Source organism: Crinia signifera, chromosome 1 (genome assembly GCF_055691185.1).
Source record: "Crinia signifera chromosome 1, ASM5569118v1, whole genome shotgun sequence".
In the NCBI taxonomy this organism is placed as follows: Eukaryota; Metazoa; Chordata; class Amphibia; order Anura; family Myobatrachidae; genus Crinia; species Crinia signifera.
In genome coordinates, this window is record NC_139217.1 from 343625546 (window position 1) to 343644205 (window position 18660).

Genomic DNA, 18660 nt, shown 5'->3' on the forward strand with positions numbered 1-18660 from the left:
GGTATTTATTTATTTATTTTAAACCACTTGTTTGGTGTGGTTGAATCAAAACAACCACATCCAGCTGGGCTTTTCCTGATACGGTCTCATCTCATGTGACCAAGCTGGCGGCTGCTGGAAGGAATTGCGTTACTATTCATCTGCAATACTGGATGTGTAAGTACTGTTTAATAGTAGAAATAACCTTTGCACTACTGACATCCCTAAAGTATATTGTATTGTTATGATCTACACCAAGTTTTTACAGCTCACTTATTTAGTCTAGAAGTCAAGTTGTTCAACTCTTTGAAAAAACATTTTAAAAAGAAATACTTGAGAACAAAAAATACATGGATTGGCTGCATCCTCTCATACTGGAACCTTTGTATCCACACAGGCTTGCAACTCAGCCATAGATAGAAGCACAAGTACTGTCAACCACAGTGGTCAGAGTATGCTTGCAATGTAGTTTTGTTCACACACAAGAAAAAAAAATGGTTGGCTTGGTTACGTCGTAGTCTTTGACGTGTCAAATGGGTTACTTGGTGTGTTATTCATGCTTTCAACTGGACAGCAGACACTTGAAGAGTCTGATACAGCATTGAAAGAATACTTCCAGTTTTTAGAAATACATGTGTACAGTATGTGGCTTCCTCCATGTCTTTACCTTGAAGTTGGCCCTTTGTCGCAGGTGTTGATCTGAAGAAAGGTCACGTGGGAGCTCTCTAGTTGTCTGCAGCTCTTCATTCCAATCTCTGGTCTTTGGGATTAAAAAAATATATATAAAACTATAGAGTTATCAGTCTATCTAGTCTAATAGTTTTTATTTCTAATACAGTATGAAATAAAGTAATTACACATTAGATTAAGATACTTAGGAGTATAATTACTAATGCACGGTTTTTAGAAGTGGAGATGTTGCCTATAGCAAACAATCTACAGTATTCTAGCTATTGTCTTCTAGAAGGTGCTAGAGAAATGAGTGGAAGTTCTAAAAATGCCCACTTTAGTAAATACACATACAAAGCAGCATTTATTATTACCATATGCAAGAAAACGTAAGCAAAATGGACATCTCTCCCAAACCCAGCTGTCCTCAGTGGTGTGTGGAGTCCTATCTGCAATCACGCCTGATGACGACACCCCCACAGGGAACACGGTCTCAGTGAACATTACAGGCAGAAGCCCATGAGAATCTCTCTCATTCCTAAGCTTGGTGTATATGTGAAATGCAACCAGACCTACAAAATGGTATATTTGGAGGCTTGAGCAGAATTAGACCTTTGACGCATCCCACCAAAATTGTGGCTTACAGAAAGCCTGTTTCTCTCTCCAACCTGCTGGCCAATGGACAAGAAACAGGGAGGGTAAAGGTGGAAGGAGGGATTGAACGGGCATCTTTCATGTTTTGATCAGTTCAGAGGTTTATAAAACCAACTGTAAAGCAGTAAGGACAACCTCTCTGGCAAACTTATTGCAATAAACTAGGGTTATTAATGTATCACTTACTAGATGCTCTGCTTAGTTGTCTGTATTACAACATGTTTATCGATTACACTATAACATGTACAATGTATTAGCTATTTCCAGAGTAGGCAAGGTTTGGCATGCCAGCTACTGTGGAACTACAGATGACAGCAGAGCCTGCCACAGTTTTGCTGTTGATTTTTGTTCCCCTTTAGAACCCAATTCAATCTTCACTCTTACAAAGCCACACCCATTTCTTTTTCATTTGGATGTCCAACCTCATCTCCATTTAAAATCCTGCCCACCCACTTCACTCCTGAGATTTTTCCCATTCTTTGCCTTACCACTGTTATTCTCTCCCTCTTAAGGGGCCAGATGTACTAAGCTTGAAAAGTGAAAAAAAAAGGAGAGGGATAAACAGCCAACCAATCAGCTCCTGCCTTCCATATCATGGGCTGTGTTTGAAAAATAACAGGTAGGTGCTGATTGGTTAGTGGTTTATCGCTCTCCATTTTATCACTTTTCAAGGCTTAGTACATCTCGCCCAAGGGGTGTATACACTGACTGCCTTGCTATTCGCATGGCAAGGCAAACGCATTCGATCTGTACTATATAGTCTTGCCTGCACAGTCCATTTTTCTGTTCAATTTCAGTGCCACACATCGCAATTGAATCGAAATCTAATGCTTTATAAGCAATAATGAATAGAAAAATAGACCAAATCGAACAGTGTGTTTGGGGCATTAGATTCTCCACCTCTCTACAACACCTCAAACAGGCTCTCAAGACCAACTTCTTCTTTAAACCCAGCAATCTCTCATCCTAACCTTGGTTCATTCTCACGGTCTTCCCCTCCCGATTAGACGCTAAGGGGTTTAAGTACTAAGATGGGAGTTCTATTGAAGATGGTATGATGCCTATAGCAACCAATCAGAATCAACTTATTTATTTAGCATCTTCTAGAATAGATAGAATTGTATTAGTTGCCCATAGCAACATCCCATCGTCAATAGAACTCCCATTTTAGTAAATGAAGTCCTCCTGCTCCTCAGAAAGTTTCAGTCCTCCCCAAGCTCAACTCAGGACACCTGTGTTACGGATTGACAGGTGTACCGCCCCAGGCAAACATCCCACCAGCTATGGTCTCATGAGCAGGGTATATTCCTCTCATGTGCTTTCATTCCCTTTCTTATAGGATTATCTACTCCAAACAACAGCACCTAATACTTAGGGCCGTATTCAATGACTTTTATCGCCGGCCACGGCGATTCCGTTTTTACACTCGCCATCAATTCACCGGCTTTTTTGCGGCGATTCGCCATGTATGGCGATTCGCCGGGACTCAACAAGTCACCCTATTCAACGTGGCTGAGATTCGCCGCCCCTAACGGCAAATCTCAGCCAATCCGGCGTATCCCTAAACAGCTCCATTACTGTAGTCAGTGTTTAAGAAATTGCAGTGAAATACAAAAAAAACGCAAATTGCCCTGAAAAAACGATTCCAAAACAGCAGACTGCAAAAGCTGTGTTATCTCCTCAAAGGCCAAACGAAGGAGTGAGATGGGGAGGAGATTCATGGGTAATTGAGGTGAATCATGGGTAATAATGCATTGTGGGAGAAAAATAAATACCAGAAAAAAATTAAATATATATTTATATGGCACTTCTACAACCATAAGATCACATAGGGGCAGCAAATAATATTAGATTACACTTGCAGAGTTAAATTAAACACTTAAAACCAATTATTTCCGAAGTTCAGATTAAAGTTCACCATAAAAAGATGACAAGGGAAACCCGGAGAAGAACGGCGATAAAAACCAAGAAAAAGATTGAGCATCTTCTCATTGAATACACTAATGGCGATTCATGGCGAATCCCGGCGATTCTCAATGAAAAATCCTATTGACAAAGCCCGGCGATTTGCTGCGAATAACAGATGGCGAATTGTCCGTCATTCGCAGGCCGCCATCGGTGAATATTGCTCATTGAATAGGGTGATTCGCTTTTGGACCTCCAAAAATCGCCTACACACACGAAAAAAGCACAGATTCGCCAGAAAACATGGCGAATTAGGCTCATTGAATACGGCCCTTAGTGTCTGCCACCCTGATGCATTTTGGGGTACAATGACCACTGATGCAGTTATATTCATAAGCCATGTACTTGTCCTGCAAATGTCTTGTACTGAAATACCCCTTTCAGATATGTGACCTGGGAATTTGTTTAGCATACTGGCAAGTTCCCTGGTCTAAGCCCGTAACCTGGTAAAGTTCATGGAAAATGTTTGCACTCACACCTTCTAAAATCACTTTTGTGCATGTACTTTGTTGGGCACTGCTAAACCCCCTTTTATAAAGGAAAATAATAATAATAAATTGCTGTACCTGGCCAGGTATGTGCTCCTCATATCCCAGACGTGAATTATAAGCATCCTCTGCTCGAAGACAGTCAATGATATGATTAGTACTGGGAGCGATCCAGTTGTATACCTGATAAGGTGTTGCAATTCTTTCCAGTGGATGACGATGAACCCTACGTGGTGGAAAAAAAAGAGACACTGTGTATACTATACTTCTTTACCTCACAGCATCAATTGGTATCCTATTAGCCATTGCTACATAGCGCACCCCGGCTTTCCTATTAGCCTCGATCCCCGAAACTTACGGAGAGGGTTTAGTTCTCTTGCCTTAGGCAAGCGGAACCAATTGTGCAATTCAGAAAACATATTTAATTAAGTAAATTGTGTTATTTGTTATCCTTAGGATCAGTTACATGGTGAAGGACAGGAATTCCTTCGGTTTGTCCACATATTTTATCACTGGAAGCCCCATCACTGGTTTTGCCCATTATATTGACCATAAATCATTTTAAATAGTCCTGGAACACCCTCTCATTTCTGCAAGTACCCCAAGGCACCCCAGGGTGCCACGGTAACCAGATTGGGAACCACTGACTTCAACCTGCTGATCTGTTATGTATGGTACTGCGCACACCATTTTCTGTACCGGTAGTATGGAGAAGTGAGAGTTGTGTATTTTACCTTTTCTTTTGTAAAGTTGAAAAGTTCTTCTTGAAAGCTGGGCTGACCTGGTTCAGCAGTTCAACAATACTGTGACACAAGTGGCTTGGTGAAGCCGGTTTGGGATTAAACACTTCTGCTGTAGATCTTAACAGTAAAAACAAAGTAATCATTTACAATGTCCAAAGCAGTACGAGTTAAATAACTGCAACAGTTATACATTTTTAATTATTAAAAAAACAAACCCATATAAGTTTACCCATTTTATCTCTAAATTTGATTACTCCGCTCTGCAAAAGTTCTACTACCGTCTTCTGCATGGATTACTAGTCACCAAACTTTCAATCGTTCCCTGAAAACTCACCTCTTCACACACACAACCCTCTAAGGCACTTATTATACTAGCCAATGCTTCGAAAGCTAGTCTGATACCTTATAACTGCCTCTGTGTTTGTGTATGTGTGAGAGAAACTGTAGTTTCACTTGCTGCCAACAGATGGCAGTGTTTCGGAGACACACAATCAGACACTAGTGTTTGGGGCTCACTGCATGAAAGTGAACATGGCCTACCATCACTCTTAAAACTCCCCAGCTCAACAGCTTTCTTAAAAGTACATAAAACACCAGCTGTACATGGTAGACAAATAAATACAGACGTGAAAACAAAGGCAGGAATATGGAAGCGGTCAAATATAATAATAATAGAGCAGTGGTGGTGTCTGGGAATGCATGTGACAAGTGTACAGTGTCCCCCAGTGTGTGAGCATAAGCTGCATTCAGCCAATTCCATTTTAGCCATCAACATCCCATTTCTGACTGCCAAATCTTTTGTATTTCAGAGGAAACCACATATATTGCTACTTACTGGTTTATGTAGAAACCTCTGTTGGAAGAGGTGATATTAATGTGATGATCCTCCATAGTCACCACAGTCAAGTACATAAGATCGCCATGCATTTTGCGATTGCCTGGAGGAGGATTCCAGCCACTCATAATCAAGGACTTGAGACACTGGGGAGGCTGAATTAAAAACAATGAATAATAAGAATAGTGAGCAAACAATATATACAGTATAACTATGTGAAACTAGTTTCTAACCAGTGAAAAATCACACTGAAAGCCCCGAAGATGAAAAAGGATGCATCACCAAAAAGGTAATCCTATTTTAATTCCGACTTCGATCCATGAGCTTGGAAACAGACAATTTTATTATCACCATGGGGAGTATTCAATTCAGTGCGAATTTGCTATGATCCAGGGATAGGTGCAAGAAGCTATTCAATTGGTTGTACTGTGCAAACCCCAATCACATAAGTCAGAAAATTCAGTTTGTTGTAAGCCCTGGGAAGTAGTTGCAGTTAATATCTCCACACTACGTTGGTTTACACAGACTGGGTTGACACCTATGAATGCTCATCAGTGGTCAACCTAGTGATGTTTGACCTAGAAATTGTCTATTATCTACGTAACCAAACCCCCCCCCCCCCCCACACCCTTTGCAGAGTTCCTTCAAAAATGATGTACAAGTGTAGCTAGAAGAATTGATGCGGTTGAAAGCAAAAAGTGGTAACACCAAATATTGATTTGATTTAGATTTCCACTCATTCACTTTGCATTTTGTTAATAAAAAAAAAAAAATATTTGACATATCTGTTTTTTTAAACCATTTTTACTTTGCACATTTGCCAAAAATGTGTGCACTGTACATGTCATATATATGGTAGCTATTTATTTAGCCATGATAAAACAATGGTTTTCACTTTTTTTTTTTAACTGATGTTTTACCCATATTTAAAAAAAAAACAAAAAACCGACAGCTATCCTATTAAAGCACCCATAAAAAAAATTACAAGAAAGGCACAGGTTCAGTGAAGCTTGTGTGTTTTCACAGCCGCAGCGCCATTTTCACAAGAAGACAAGCTTTCAGAGATTTGGTTTTGTCTGCAACCTGCGCTTAATGGGGCCAATTGAATAACCCCTGTGGATACAAATACCCAAGGTAAATTAATGTGGGTACTTCTCAAAATGATGATGACATAATATTTTTTATTATTATTATTATAATAATAAGAATAATGTGGCTATACTTTATGTAGCCTTTAAAAATAATTGACTCAAATCAACCCAAAATCTTTGAAGTGTACTAATCTCTTATATGAGGCACAGGTGTACATTTGTGCCCATATTAAGAAGAACACAACCTGTCAATTAATTTAGGGTCTCATTACTCGTGAATGGATAGGTTGAAAAAGGCCCAAAGGGGCCACATCCCCTGCAGACTACTGGTGCATAGAGCACATAAAGGGGAATTTTAATGCAATGGTCTTGTAGCGGTTTCCTCACAGAAATATTTGTGTCTTCATAACATTTATTCTGGTCTGCCATGGAAAACATTAGTGAGCCAAAGCTAACATGGAAAGTATGGAGGCAGACGTTTGTGAGAAAGTAAGACCTTGGCATTTTTACAGCACATAAATCTGTTAATGGCTGTCATTTATGGCTCCTCTTCAGATCATGTACAACGTTATTGTAGGTAAAATGTCAAGTTGTTGTTACTGTAGATCATGGTTTTTGTAGGTAAAATGTTATCTCTGTAGAGGCAGAAAACTATGTTTATGAAACTATTTACCAGCCTGCCAAAATGGCGGAACATAACAGTAATGTATGCGCCCGAACCGGATACGGTCGCCAAGTCCACATTACGAAGGTCGACATACATGAGGTCATCCACTTAATGGTCGACACATGAAATAGGTCAACGTGGCTAAGGTCGACAAGCATTAGGTAGACATGAATTTTATCATGTTTTTTTTTTTTAAACTGGCGGTATTTTATACACTGCCATCCACTAGGGCCTGGAGAGAGAATATAATAGTGTGCCGAGCGCCGCAAGGCACCGTGCCCGAAGCATGGCAAGTGTATCGGCACACTGATACAGTGTCCATGTAGACCAGGGCTGGGCAACACCGGCCCTCCAGATGTTTATGAACTACACATCCCAGGATGCTTTGCATTAGTTTTGCTATGTAGCCATGCTTAAACTGATGCAAGGCATGCTGGGATGTGTAGTTCATCAACATCTGGAGGGCCGGTGTTGCCCAGCCCTGATGTAGACCATGGGTCCTCAAACTGCGGCCCTCCAGATGTTGTGAAACTACAAATCCCAGCATGCCTTGCAACAGTTTTGCTATAAGGGAGTGTTAAAACTGTGGCAAGGCATGCTGGGATTTGTAGTTTCACAACATCTGGAGGGCAGCAGTTTGAGGACCCATGATGTAGACTTACATTGAAATTCGGGGTAAAAAAACAAACTCACGTCGACCTTTTGACTGTAATAATAATGCTTGTGTCGACATTAGCCATGTTGACTTATGCCCGGTCAACTTTTTAGTGGTCGACCTAATGTATGTTGACCCTATGACCCATACCCCACCCGAACAGAGAAACCCTTGTATTGTTTCCGAGGCCGCTATCTATGGCCAGCCACAAGCAATACATTCTAATTCCCCTCATAGAGGTGTGGAGCAGAGACAACCTTTTATTGACTAGGAGGCAGAGGGTACACGAGGGAGGGTTCCCACAGAATGTTCCATTTTTAGTGAATCAGCTGACACAAAAACACAATATTAAATTATTTTGTTTATAAAAGGCCAACATATTAAACAGTGCTGTACTCAAACTACATACAATGGTAAACCATGAGGAGGAACTATGGGCCCGATTCAGGTATTCAGTCAATACTCAACCGTCTTGGTAACTCTACAGTCACAGGAACGGAGACACTGGCAACATAAGAACATATTGCTCACTTTTTATTTAACCAAAATCGATGTCACTATGTTTGATTGTTCTTTTATACCTTTTTATTAATATCAAACCGCACTATTTTTTTTTTACTATGTTTTTATCTCTAGCGCCATTTTCTCTCTATTTCTATATACCTTATTTGTGCCATTTCAGCATAGGAGACTGACACACACATTGTTTAAACAGACAAACCTGTTGTATATTTGCCATGTTTCCTTGCAGTTGTATACAGAGGTGCGACCAGAAAACACGTCTGCATTTTTGTTGCCACTCCATATAACCTCCCTCAAACAGGGCCTTATTCTAGTTCACACTGACAAAATCCTTCTTAGATGGACAAAACCATGTGCACTGCAGGGGGGCAGATGTAAAATGTGCAGAGATAATTAGATTTGGGTGAGTTCTTTTGTTTCTGTGCAGGGTAAATACTGTCTGCTTTATTTTTACACTGCAATATAGATCTCACTTTGAAGTAAAACCCCACCCAAATCTAATTCTCTCTGCACCTAACATCTACCCCACCTGCAGTGCACATGGTTTTGTCCATCTAAGAAGGATTTTGTCAGAAAGAGTGAACTAGAATAAGGCCCACAGTCCCAGACTTTCAAACACTTTGGGAATGAATCCTTCCTGCAAACAATGCTAAAGGTACCTTTGCGTGGTTGCAGTGACAACTATCCATGAGTAGTCGGCAAATAATCATACAACCGCAAAACAGCATTGAGTACATATCTGAATTCAACCCTAAAGCTTGAGGGCAGCTCATGACTAATGGGATTTATTGAACTCAAGCATTTTGTTCCGTGAGTGATTTAGATGTTAATCTGAATAGCAAGTCTATCCAGTGGTTTTGTTTTAAAACAGTTAATCGGTAGAAATCGAATTGACCTTACTGGGCTGGTTAGAGAAATTACATAATAACTGGTAATGGTTATTACATTTACCTTGTTATCCAGGTTAATGGGTTGGAGAGGCTGTAAAGGACGCTCTGTACTTCCAGGAAGAATATACTCTGGAGGAGAACAATCTATTGCATCCAGCCCTTGTTCTGTAGATGATCGTTTCTTCTTCTTGCCATTGTTTTCGTTTGAGGAAGGTTCTAGAATGGGGACAAAATGCCACGACTTCAATTTAGACAGAGTTTCATGGGTAAGAAATCAAAGGTTCAATAAATTAATTTGATCGATCTATATATTCCCTGGTTTGGTATGAAATCCTAAAACTGGAGCTATGAGAGAGTCTGCATGGCTAATGTCCCTCCACGTTCAGCAAGACTGAATGGGCTAATTTAGCTTAAACCACTAATCAAGAAATTTGCCAATCGAGCGATTATCGAATGACTGTAACATACGCATTGCACACCCGCAAATGGAAACAGCAACAGAAAAATAAATGCGTATGGATTGTCAACACCATCCCCTCACAGTCTGACTGACCGGAAGCCAGAGTTTGGGGTGGAACCTGCCATGTTCTTGGAATGTTTGAAAACTACAGGCGTGTCCAGGTGTTTTCAGGGTGGAAACTGACATCTACGCTGACCACTTCCAGCCTGTCTCTATCGCAAATTAGCGGAAGCCTCAGAGATACTCAGATTTGCACAGACGGCAAAGTTTCTTCGATGGTTCGGAAATTGCGTATAGATTTACGAGTAGATAGCGATTATTGATCCATTCGCAATTCTCTCACAATATAGCAATGGGGCGTATTCTTTCTGTTTGGGCAGTTGCTTGCGCCTTTGCAGCCCACTGCGAATTCTCACATTAATATATACACATGCTGAATAAGCCCCTAAATGCCTAATAATATTGGGCCACAAGGGTACTTCCAGTCTTTAACAGCAAAAGTTGTGTAAGGTGTACCTCCAATATCACTCTCAAAGATGTTGCTGAGGAAGGATAGCGAGCTGCAGTCTACCCCATTGTAGGCATCTGTGAGGTCCAAGCTCTTCAGTAAGTCCCGGAAATGGCGGATGTGAATTCGAGCCTCTCTAATGGTATATGGTTCTGAAAGCAAAACGTTTTTAATTTCATTTTCTTTCAGTAATTCAAACTTTATCTAAACAATCATAGAGAAGTAGAAGCAGAAGTACAATTCTGTACACCCCCACATAACTGACCCCAAGGATGACAGGTAGACAAATATTTGTAATTTAATACACTCTAGGGCAGGCCTGGCAAACCTCTAGCTCTCCACATGTTGTGAAACTACAAGTCCCGGCAAGTCCTGACACTGCAGATCGTAGGCTGGAAAACCAACTGTTCCATTCATTGTCTGTTTTCTAACTGTTAAAATTAACAACTGACAATAGTAACAGTTGTTTCACGGTACAAGGTGACAACTATGTTAATAAATATCATCAATTCCTAAAAGACTAAATTTACAGAGTTCAAAAATACAAATTTACCTTTTCATATATTTTTTGTTTTTAGATTGAAACTTTATTATCCCAAATTCTGGTCTTACCCTCCACAACTTTTAAAACAGACCCCTCTTTCAGTCCTTCCACCAACTTTAGCTCTGAAAAGTTGTCTAGAACATTCCCTTCAAACTGCAGTGAGAAACATGTTCTATGACAAGAGTCCTCATGTTCCATCAAGACCTGGATTATCTCCTGAACCAGCTCTTTTGATGATACCTGTGCAAATATAGAAGTTTATAGTTTTACATAATCTTAAAGAATTTAAACATGATCATCATTAACTGGTCTTCTGAATATAAGTTATACTCTGCATTTCAAAAAAACTTTTAAAAAGACAAATTCCCATCAATGATATTTTGTACAAATAATACAAATAAATTATAATATAATAATATGATATATAGAAACAATCTATAAACTAAGTACCATATAATGAAGCAAAACAGTAAATAAATAAATAAAAAACAAATAAAACCCACATAAATATTCTTCCAAATATGGTTTAACCCTTTGGGTGCCAACATCTGTGAGATGCGCAAAATATCCACATTCCAGTGTTCCTCAGATTAATTATGGCAATTAAGATAAAAAATGTTGTGTAAAAAAAAATAAAATAAAAGATTACATTTCATATAAACACTACAGGTCATTATGATGAATACAAATGTTTGCTTGGCAATTTTCTCACCTATTTTGCCAAATTCACGTGGGGCACAAAGGGTTAATACAACCCATGTGATTAGGGACCATTTCCATGCAGTTGTTCTATAAGTAGGATAGACCTCTATTCTACAACAAAAGTAGCCAATAACCTCATTAGGGGGTTAGTACAGTGGGAGAATATAGTCTTCAAGATGGAACCCATTTCTTTCCAGATCCTATAAACTCAACGTCCATCCAAGAAACAAAGAAAAAACCCCACCTTCCACGCATTAACAAAAGGGATGGGTAACCTTCGGTTCGTCAGCTGTTGAACTACACATCCAAGAATTGCAACAGTTTTAGCGCATGACCAAATAGCAAAACTGTAGCAGGGCATGCTGGGATGTATAATTCAACAACAGCTGGAGGTTCCCCTTCCCTGCACGAACCCAATGAAGTCTACTGCTAACTTAATGTCATCACTCCTAATGAGGTTCTCACCTGTATTTCAAGATCATCTCCTCCAGGCAGCTGAATAGTTACATTAAATAAATCCTGTAAGCCATCTTCCTTAGTCTCCACTTTGACAGTTACTTTGTTGTCTTCCATTCTTTCAGACACACCAGTAAGATCTAGAATTATATATCGCTATTAAAATATGCAAAAAATCTGAAAATTGTAAGGGTTTACAAACTTAAAGCAAGTTAATGTACTATAAACATTTTTACACTTAGCGTTCATTCAGAAACAAATTAATATATATATATATATATATATATATATATATATATATATATATATATATATATATATATATATATATATATACACACACACACACACACACACACACACATACACACACACATACACACATTATGTCAGAACATCATTCATATTATTAAATCACTAGTAATCCCGCTCGAAGCAAAAGCTAGACAGCTAGACTGTCGAAATGCTTTGGTGGAGAGGGACTGCCATTGCCTACCTGTAACACTGTGACTACCTGGCTAGCGGTTGATGGCCACATACTGATTTTTCATGATGCCAAACCCCCATTTTTATTTCATCATTGTTACAGCTGTATATGCACTACCCCCCTTTTTAAATAAACATTTTTACTGAGAAACAGTCTTTCTTATTATACCACTGCCTACTGGTGAGATCCTCCCGGACCCATACCTTTGGGAGTGGATCTAAAGATACCTTAATAGAAAGGTTTTGTTTCTGCACATGTAAGTATGGTACGAACCAATTGCTCCATTATCACTATCCATCCACACTGTGGCGAATCAGACCTGGTAATGGTTTGCCCCTTTTTATGAAAATCCTCATGGGAGTTACCCATATCTGATAAGCTACATTTGGAAAAACGAGATTCAAGCGCCTATACAACGATGGTTCTTCCGGTCCAATGTTCTCTCAATTGACAACACTGGCCGTGACAGATCGCTCAGCACACATGACTATTGCAGCACTGTGTCTTGAGCGATCTGTGCTTAACTAGATCGCTCAGCACACTGCTCTCGTCACCCAGTGTGTATTGGCCATTACTCTCTCTGCACATGTAACATTTGCCCCAACTGCAGTGCAACAGGGTTTTGTCCACATACAAAAATTACAGCCTTGCTAACAGGTGTAACAGGTCTGAATTAGGTATGAGAGATAGTTCTACAGTATTCTTCATGGTAGCTATAACTTTATTTGGTACTTATGTATTATCTGGGCTCCCATGTTAAATGCACCCCATTTTTTTCATACCCCTACTATCCAACTACGCATGGAGTTGATTTTATATAGTGTGGCGAGCGCAGCGAGCCACCGTGCCCGAAGCGTGGCGAGCGCAGCGAGCCCCGCAAGGGGACGCGGTCTCATAAGAAAAACGGGAGCCCAGATATTACATAAGTACCCTTTATTTTCCATAACACAAGTTCATTTCTTTTGTGTGGACTAAATCATGTCAAATAAAAAGGAGTTGTTACTTTTTTAGATGATTTTAGGAATTCATGTTTATTATATTATGGTAATTATAATTACACTTGCATCACTTCGGTTTATGGGTACGAAAGCAAAGAAGAGAGAGATACAGACATAAGGGTACTACAGCACCCTTCTACAAGGGTAGAAGTTTCCTCAGCATTTATACCACATTTTCCCCACACTCTCATTGTTCTAAAATTCATTGTGAAAATCCAAATAAGCAATTTCACTTTTACTCTTTTTAAAGGTTTGAATATATTGTTTTTGTTTTTAATAGACATATAGACATTGATACCCACCCAGGGGTACTCATAGCTGAACATATTTGTGTTGTTTCCATCCTTTTATCATTACATATGTTGTAATCATTATAAAGTAAGCTCTGTATACAGTATATCCTGCACTATTATTGCTCCCTCTGTTTGTGCTTAATATTGTGTTGGTGTTTGTATGCCCATCATTTAGCTAAAGGCCCATACACACTGGGTGACTGAGTAGAAAGCCGTTAAGTTTACTCGTTTCAGCGGCTTTCAGCTCAAAAGCTGCCCAGTATGTACAGGGCAGCGGCAAGCGCTGATGCACGCTCCCCATCATTGCTGGCTCCTGCTATGGAAAGTCATCCATTCCTAGGAAAAATCGATAAGACAGGTGAAAAATGCTGAATGCACTGAGCATTTTTCAGCCCAGTCATTTTTCCCATCATCGTTGTCCATACATACAATACGCAAAATCGCCCAGTGTGTATGGACCTCAACTGTGCAGAGTTTGTATATTCTCCCTTTGCTTGCGTGGGTTTCTTCCGGGTTCCATGGTTCCCCCCCACAATCCAAAAATATACTGATAGACTAATAATTTTCAAACAAAATTACCCATAGAATGAATGTGTGTGCATGTACATGTGGTAGGGAATATAGACTGTAAGCTCCAGTGGGGCAGGGACTGATGTGAATGTATAAATATTATCTGTTAAGAGAAGCAGAATATGCTTTAAATAAAAATATAAAGAAAGGTATGTAGCTAGATTTATACCCCTTTCACATTGCACCTAATTACAGGGTTCATGCTGGTTTGACACGGTAATTGGTGCGGTGTGAAAGGGGTTACCAGTTACAGGAAAGCGGTAGCAACACGGCAATAAGAACTGGTTAAAAAGAAGGGTTCTTACTGGTTTGTAGCCATGCTGCTTTGTGGTGTGAACGGGTTAATCAGGTCAAGCGACCCATTTCCCATTAACACTATAGAGGAGGCAGTGCTTGGAGCAGCGCCAGCTCTTAGCGCTGCCTCCTCCCCTGCCCCGGATGATGTCAGCGCACACAGCTTAGAGGGAACACTGGACTGAACCATTTCAAAGTCCCGGTGTGACCCTGCATTTGTGGTCTGAAAGCAGTATGAGATTCTATGAAGAAACATGGCCATTGCTTTTGTGGCACCTAAAGAGCAGGCAATACTGAGAAAGTCATGATGGGGTGTTATAGTGAGTACACACGGTACTTTTTGCCTTCCGATGTTGTCAACATCGGATCAGAATCGGATGCAGATCGCAAGGGTTTTAACCCTTGCGATCCCGATCCGCGTTCACGTATCGCAAGGCAGAAAGTCTTGTCTGCCTTGACTACAGTGGCGTAACTAGATACATGTGGGCCCCATAGCAAATGTTTGTAAGGGCCCCTATTTATCACCTAATGCTGAAAAATGTATACAGCACATGATACTTTGACAGGCTAAGTGGGCCCCTCTAAGCTCTGGGCCCCATAGCAACTGCACCCCCTGCACCTATGGTAGTTACGCCCTTGCTTGACTATATAGTGCAGATCTGCGCTATATAGTCAGACTTGTATGCAAATCGGATGTGCCTTGCAATCTGATTCCGATCCAATCTCATCGGATCGTGGATAGTATCTTAAGGCACATCTGACCGTGTGTACACACCATCAGACTACAGCAGCAGCCAGTACATTATAGTACATTCTGTATATTCACACACAGGTTTTATTATATACAGTGTTATTACATATACCATTGACCCCAGTTTCAACCAAACTTGTAAACGATATAAAAAATCCCCGGACAGTCTAACAGTGACTATGCAGCAAAGATTCCAGAAAGTAACTAAAGGCTTGATAAATTCCTATATTCCATCCCCTACAGGTAAATACTGTATGTTAGGCATGATCAAACTATAGCTCCTCTAAAAGGCCCTCCAGTAACATTTTTGCAAAGGCAGATCATGTTCTTCTCACATCATACTGGTGCGGTCAAATATTGAGCTATCCAACTTATTACCTGGGAAGAAAGCATTCTGATACTACAGTACTAAATCATGTTGTGGAACATAATTGTGTCTTATGTTACTTCAAAGTCTACTGTATTAAATCTAGCGCATTGTTTGGGGTCATTTTATTGCTTTTTTTTTATATTGCTCTTTTTCGCCATAAAATAAACAGGAGTTAAGTTTTTTTATTTTATGACTTTATTGAATTGTCTTTGTAGCCACACACATCCCCCCTCCCTATGCTGTACGAAGCCGATAATCGCACCAGCGAATACTGGGAGGCGTGTCTAGGTTGATGCGGACAAAAGCCACACCCCACCACATTTTCTGTTGATGTGCTGACCTGCTAATAGCAACTGAAAGTTGGCAACTATGGCCCACAGTGGTAGGTGATGGTCGGATCAGTGCCAGTGGTGGCAGTGTAGGTGAAAGGTGAATCAGTACCCATGGCGGCAAGGTAGTTAGGTTTTTTCAATGGATTTAAAGTGGATCTGGCACGGGGTACAAAACTGCGATGTGTGGCAGTCTTTTCCTGCAAATCCTTATCCCATTGCATACCATATGGTTGACATGCATAAGGTCCACATAGACAAAAGGTAAACATGGCATTGGTTGACAGGTGAAAAAGGTAAAGTTGAGTTTTTCAAGATTTTTTGGTACTCTTTACCTAGAAGGGCGCCCGTCGCGGGCATCGCGGGTACATTTATGTGCGGCCGCGACGCGACCGACGCGATGCCCGCGATATCCCATTGAAACCAATGTTAAACTTTGAAATCGTGTCGGTCGCGTCGCGGCCGCACATAAATGTACCCGCGATGCCCGCGACGTGATGCTCCCGATTTCCCATAGGAATCAATGTTAAAAGGCGCGATGGACCCGATTTTACTGTTAAATGGCTCAATCCACCCGATTTGGCCATAGGAATCAAGGTTAAATGGGCCACAGAGCCCATTAACCCTTAAATGCCCCCCCAAATTTTTAACGCCACCCCACGATCCACGCCAACCCGAAGCGTGGCGAGCGCAGCGAGCCCGCGAGGGGCGGCGGTACGCGTCCTCCGACCTTTTCATGCCCTACTATCCACTAGGGCGTGGTGTGAGAATATAATAGTGTGGCGAGCGCAGCGAGCCCCGCGGATACCTTCACAGTTATGCGCGTCCCCTCGCGGGCTTCACAGGTGTCCGTGTCGACGCGAGGGGACGCGTCGGGTTGGCGTGGATCGTGGGGTGGCGTTAAACATTTGGGGGGACATTTAAGGGTTAATTTGGCCTATTTGGCCCCAAATCGGGTCCATTGAGGCATTTAACAGTAAAATCGCGGTCAATCAGCTGTTTTAACATTGTTCCCTATGGGAAAATCGCGGTGATCGCGGTCATCGCGGGCATCGCGGTCATCCCGATTTACCCGCGATGCCCGCGATCACCGCGATTTTTACCCCCGATCACCGCGATTTCAATCGCTGGAGCCCTTCTAGGTAAAGAGTACCGATTTTTTAAATTTTTGAGAACTTTTTCACACTTTACCATCCATATGGACTACGATTGGGAATGGTAAAGTGTGCCGAGCACAGTGGTAGCAGTGAGATACCCGACCTGAAGCATGCAGTACACTAAGTGGTGGTCCACATGCTCAGTTATCGACATTGACACCAAAAAAAAAAAAAAAAAAGTGAAAAGCTCATGCCAAGTGATGGCTTGGGGAGGGGGGGGGGGGGGGGGGGGGGGTGGCAACAGTATGAACACTTATAACAGGAATAATAACCCTGGTGTCGGGCACAGCAGGGTTCGGTCCCTAGAGGCGGGCACAGCAGGGTTCGGTCCCTAGAGGCGGGCACAGCAGGGGTCGGTCCCTAGAGGCGGGCACAGCAGGGGTAAAGATGACCTTGATAGTTTGTACACACATCCATGTGCTGAATGACCCTATGCAGCCAGGGCACGGGCATATAAGATTTAGGGCGAGTCCTAAATTTCAACCCTGCCTTCAGTCATTCCTGTCACTGAGATACTAGTATCCTCGCTGTGTATATGAGGATGTCATATTAGCCTGCGCTAAGAACCCTTATTACTAGGAATACATTGCATTACCCTGTACGAGCAGACACCAGTGTGATCAGTGCAGCAGCATCACCAAATCCCTATAGCATTCCGAATAGCTGTGCCCCCATTCGCAGATAACATCGGAGCCTACCTTGGACGAGCTGCCATGCAGCAGACAAAGTTACACAGGCAATGTCCCGTTCTCACCTTGCCGCAAGTTGTCCGCAGCTTCCCCCGCACTGTGCTGCCCGGGCAGGGAGAGCCCCGCCGCCCGGCTCTCCGTATCGCTCACCATGCTCCCGTGCCCGGTCCCCCGTCTCTTCGTGAACTGACCCAGCAGCGCTTTCACCCCCGGCGCAGTCACCGAATGATCGCATTCAGAGGTCACCCTGCCTCTCGTGCTGGGGGCGGCGCTGCGGCGGATGACCAGTCAGGGAGAGGGGGCGTTTCCGCTGCCGGCCATCCTGCTCTGGTACATGTGCGCTGGTGGCAGCAGGTGTTGTACTGTAGAGGTGACAGCGCGCAGCAAGGGCTCTGCTGGAGGTCACCAGTGCAGGGAAACTTCTGGCAACAATGGCTCAAGTTCATAGCACCCGACCCTATTATACTGCTGTAGGCCGGACGTTGCTCTATAGCCCGGCAGGAAAGGGAATGATTTCCAGTGCACCTACTAAACTATTACAATGTAACCTTTATACATAGAACCTACCCTGATGCGACAGGCTGAAATGGAGCATGACAAAGGGACGATAAACCAGCCAGGCTTCTGAAAGGGGACGTTCCATATGGTTGATTTAAGGAAAAAAAGGGTACTTGTTTCCTAGAACGGCGCCCACGATTTGCATCGTATGGGCTCCTAAAAATCTTATTGCATCGCATTCCCCTGGAATATTGCAGGGTTGCCGACCCTCCCGGAATTTGCGGGAGTCTCCCGAAAATCGGGTCCTTCCTCCCGGCCCCCGGAAGGGTGGGCAACCCTCCCGGAATCAGCGGGACCCCCACTGAGCCCCCCGATCGCGGCATTTATATGCCGCAA

At 42.0% G+C, this 18660-nt stretch overlaps 1 protein-coding gene across 1 annotated transcript in view; it reads right to left on the bottom strand.

The window, feature by feature from the left end:
* LOC146007895 (clustered mitochondria protein homolog) overlaps positions 1-18049 on the bottom strand; it is a 46790-nt gene extending 28741 nt beyond the window's left edge. Inside the window, exons 1-9 of the mRNA XM_083146639.1 lie at positions 17832-18049; positions 11838-11968; positions 10739-10910; positions 10135-10278; positions 9220-9374; positions 5334-5488; positions 4490-4615; positions 3834-3981; positions 647-739 (exon numbers count right to left, since the gene is read on the bottom strand). Of these exons, the coding sequence (XP_083002765.1) occupies positions 647-739; positions 3834-3981; positions 4490-4615; positions 5334-5488; positions 9220-9374; positions 10135-10278; positions 10739-10910; positions 11838-11968; positions 17832-17919 (1212 nt within the window). The 5' untranslated portion in view covers positions 17920-18049. The remainder of the gene's footprint in view (positions 1-646; positions 740-3833; positions 3982-4489; positions 4616-5333; positions 5489-9219; positions 9375-10134; positions 10279-10738; positions 10911-11837; positions 11969-17831) is intronic.
* Positions 18050-18660: the final 611 nt, after the last annotated feature.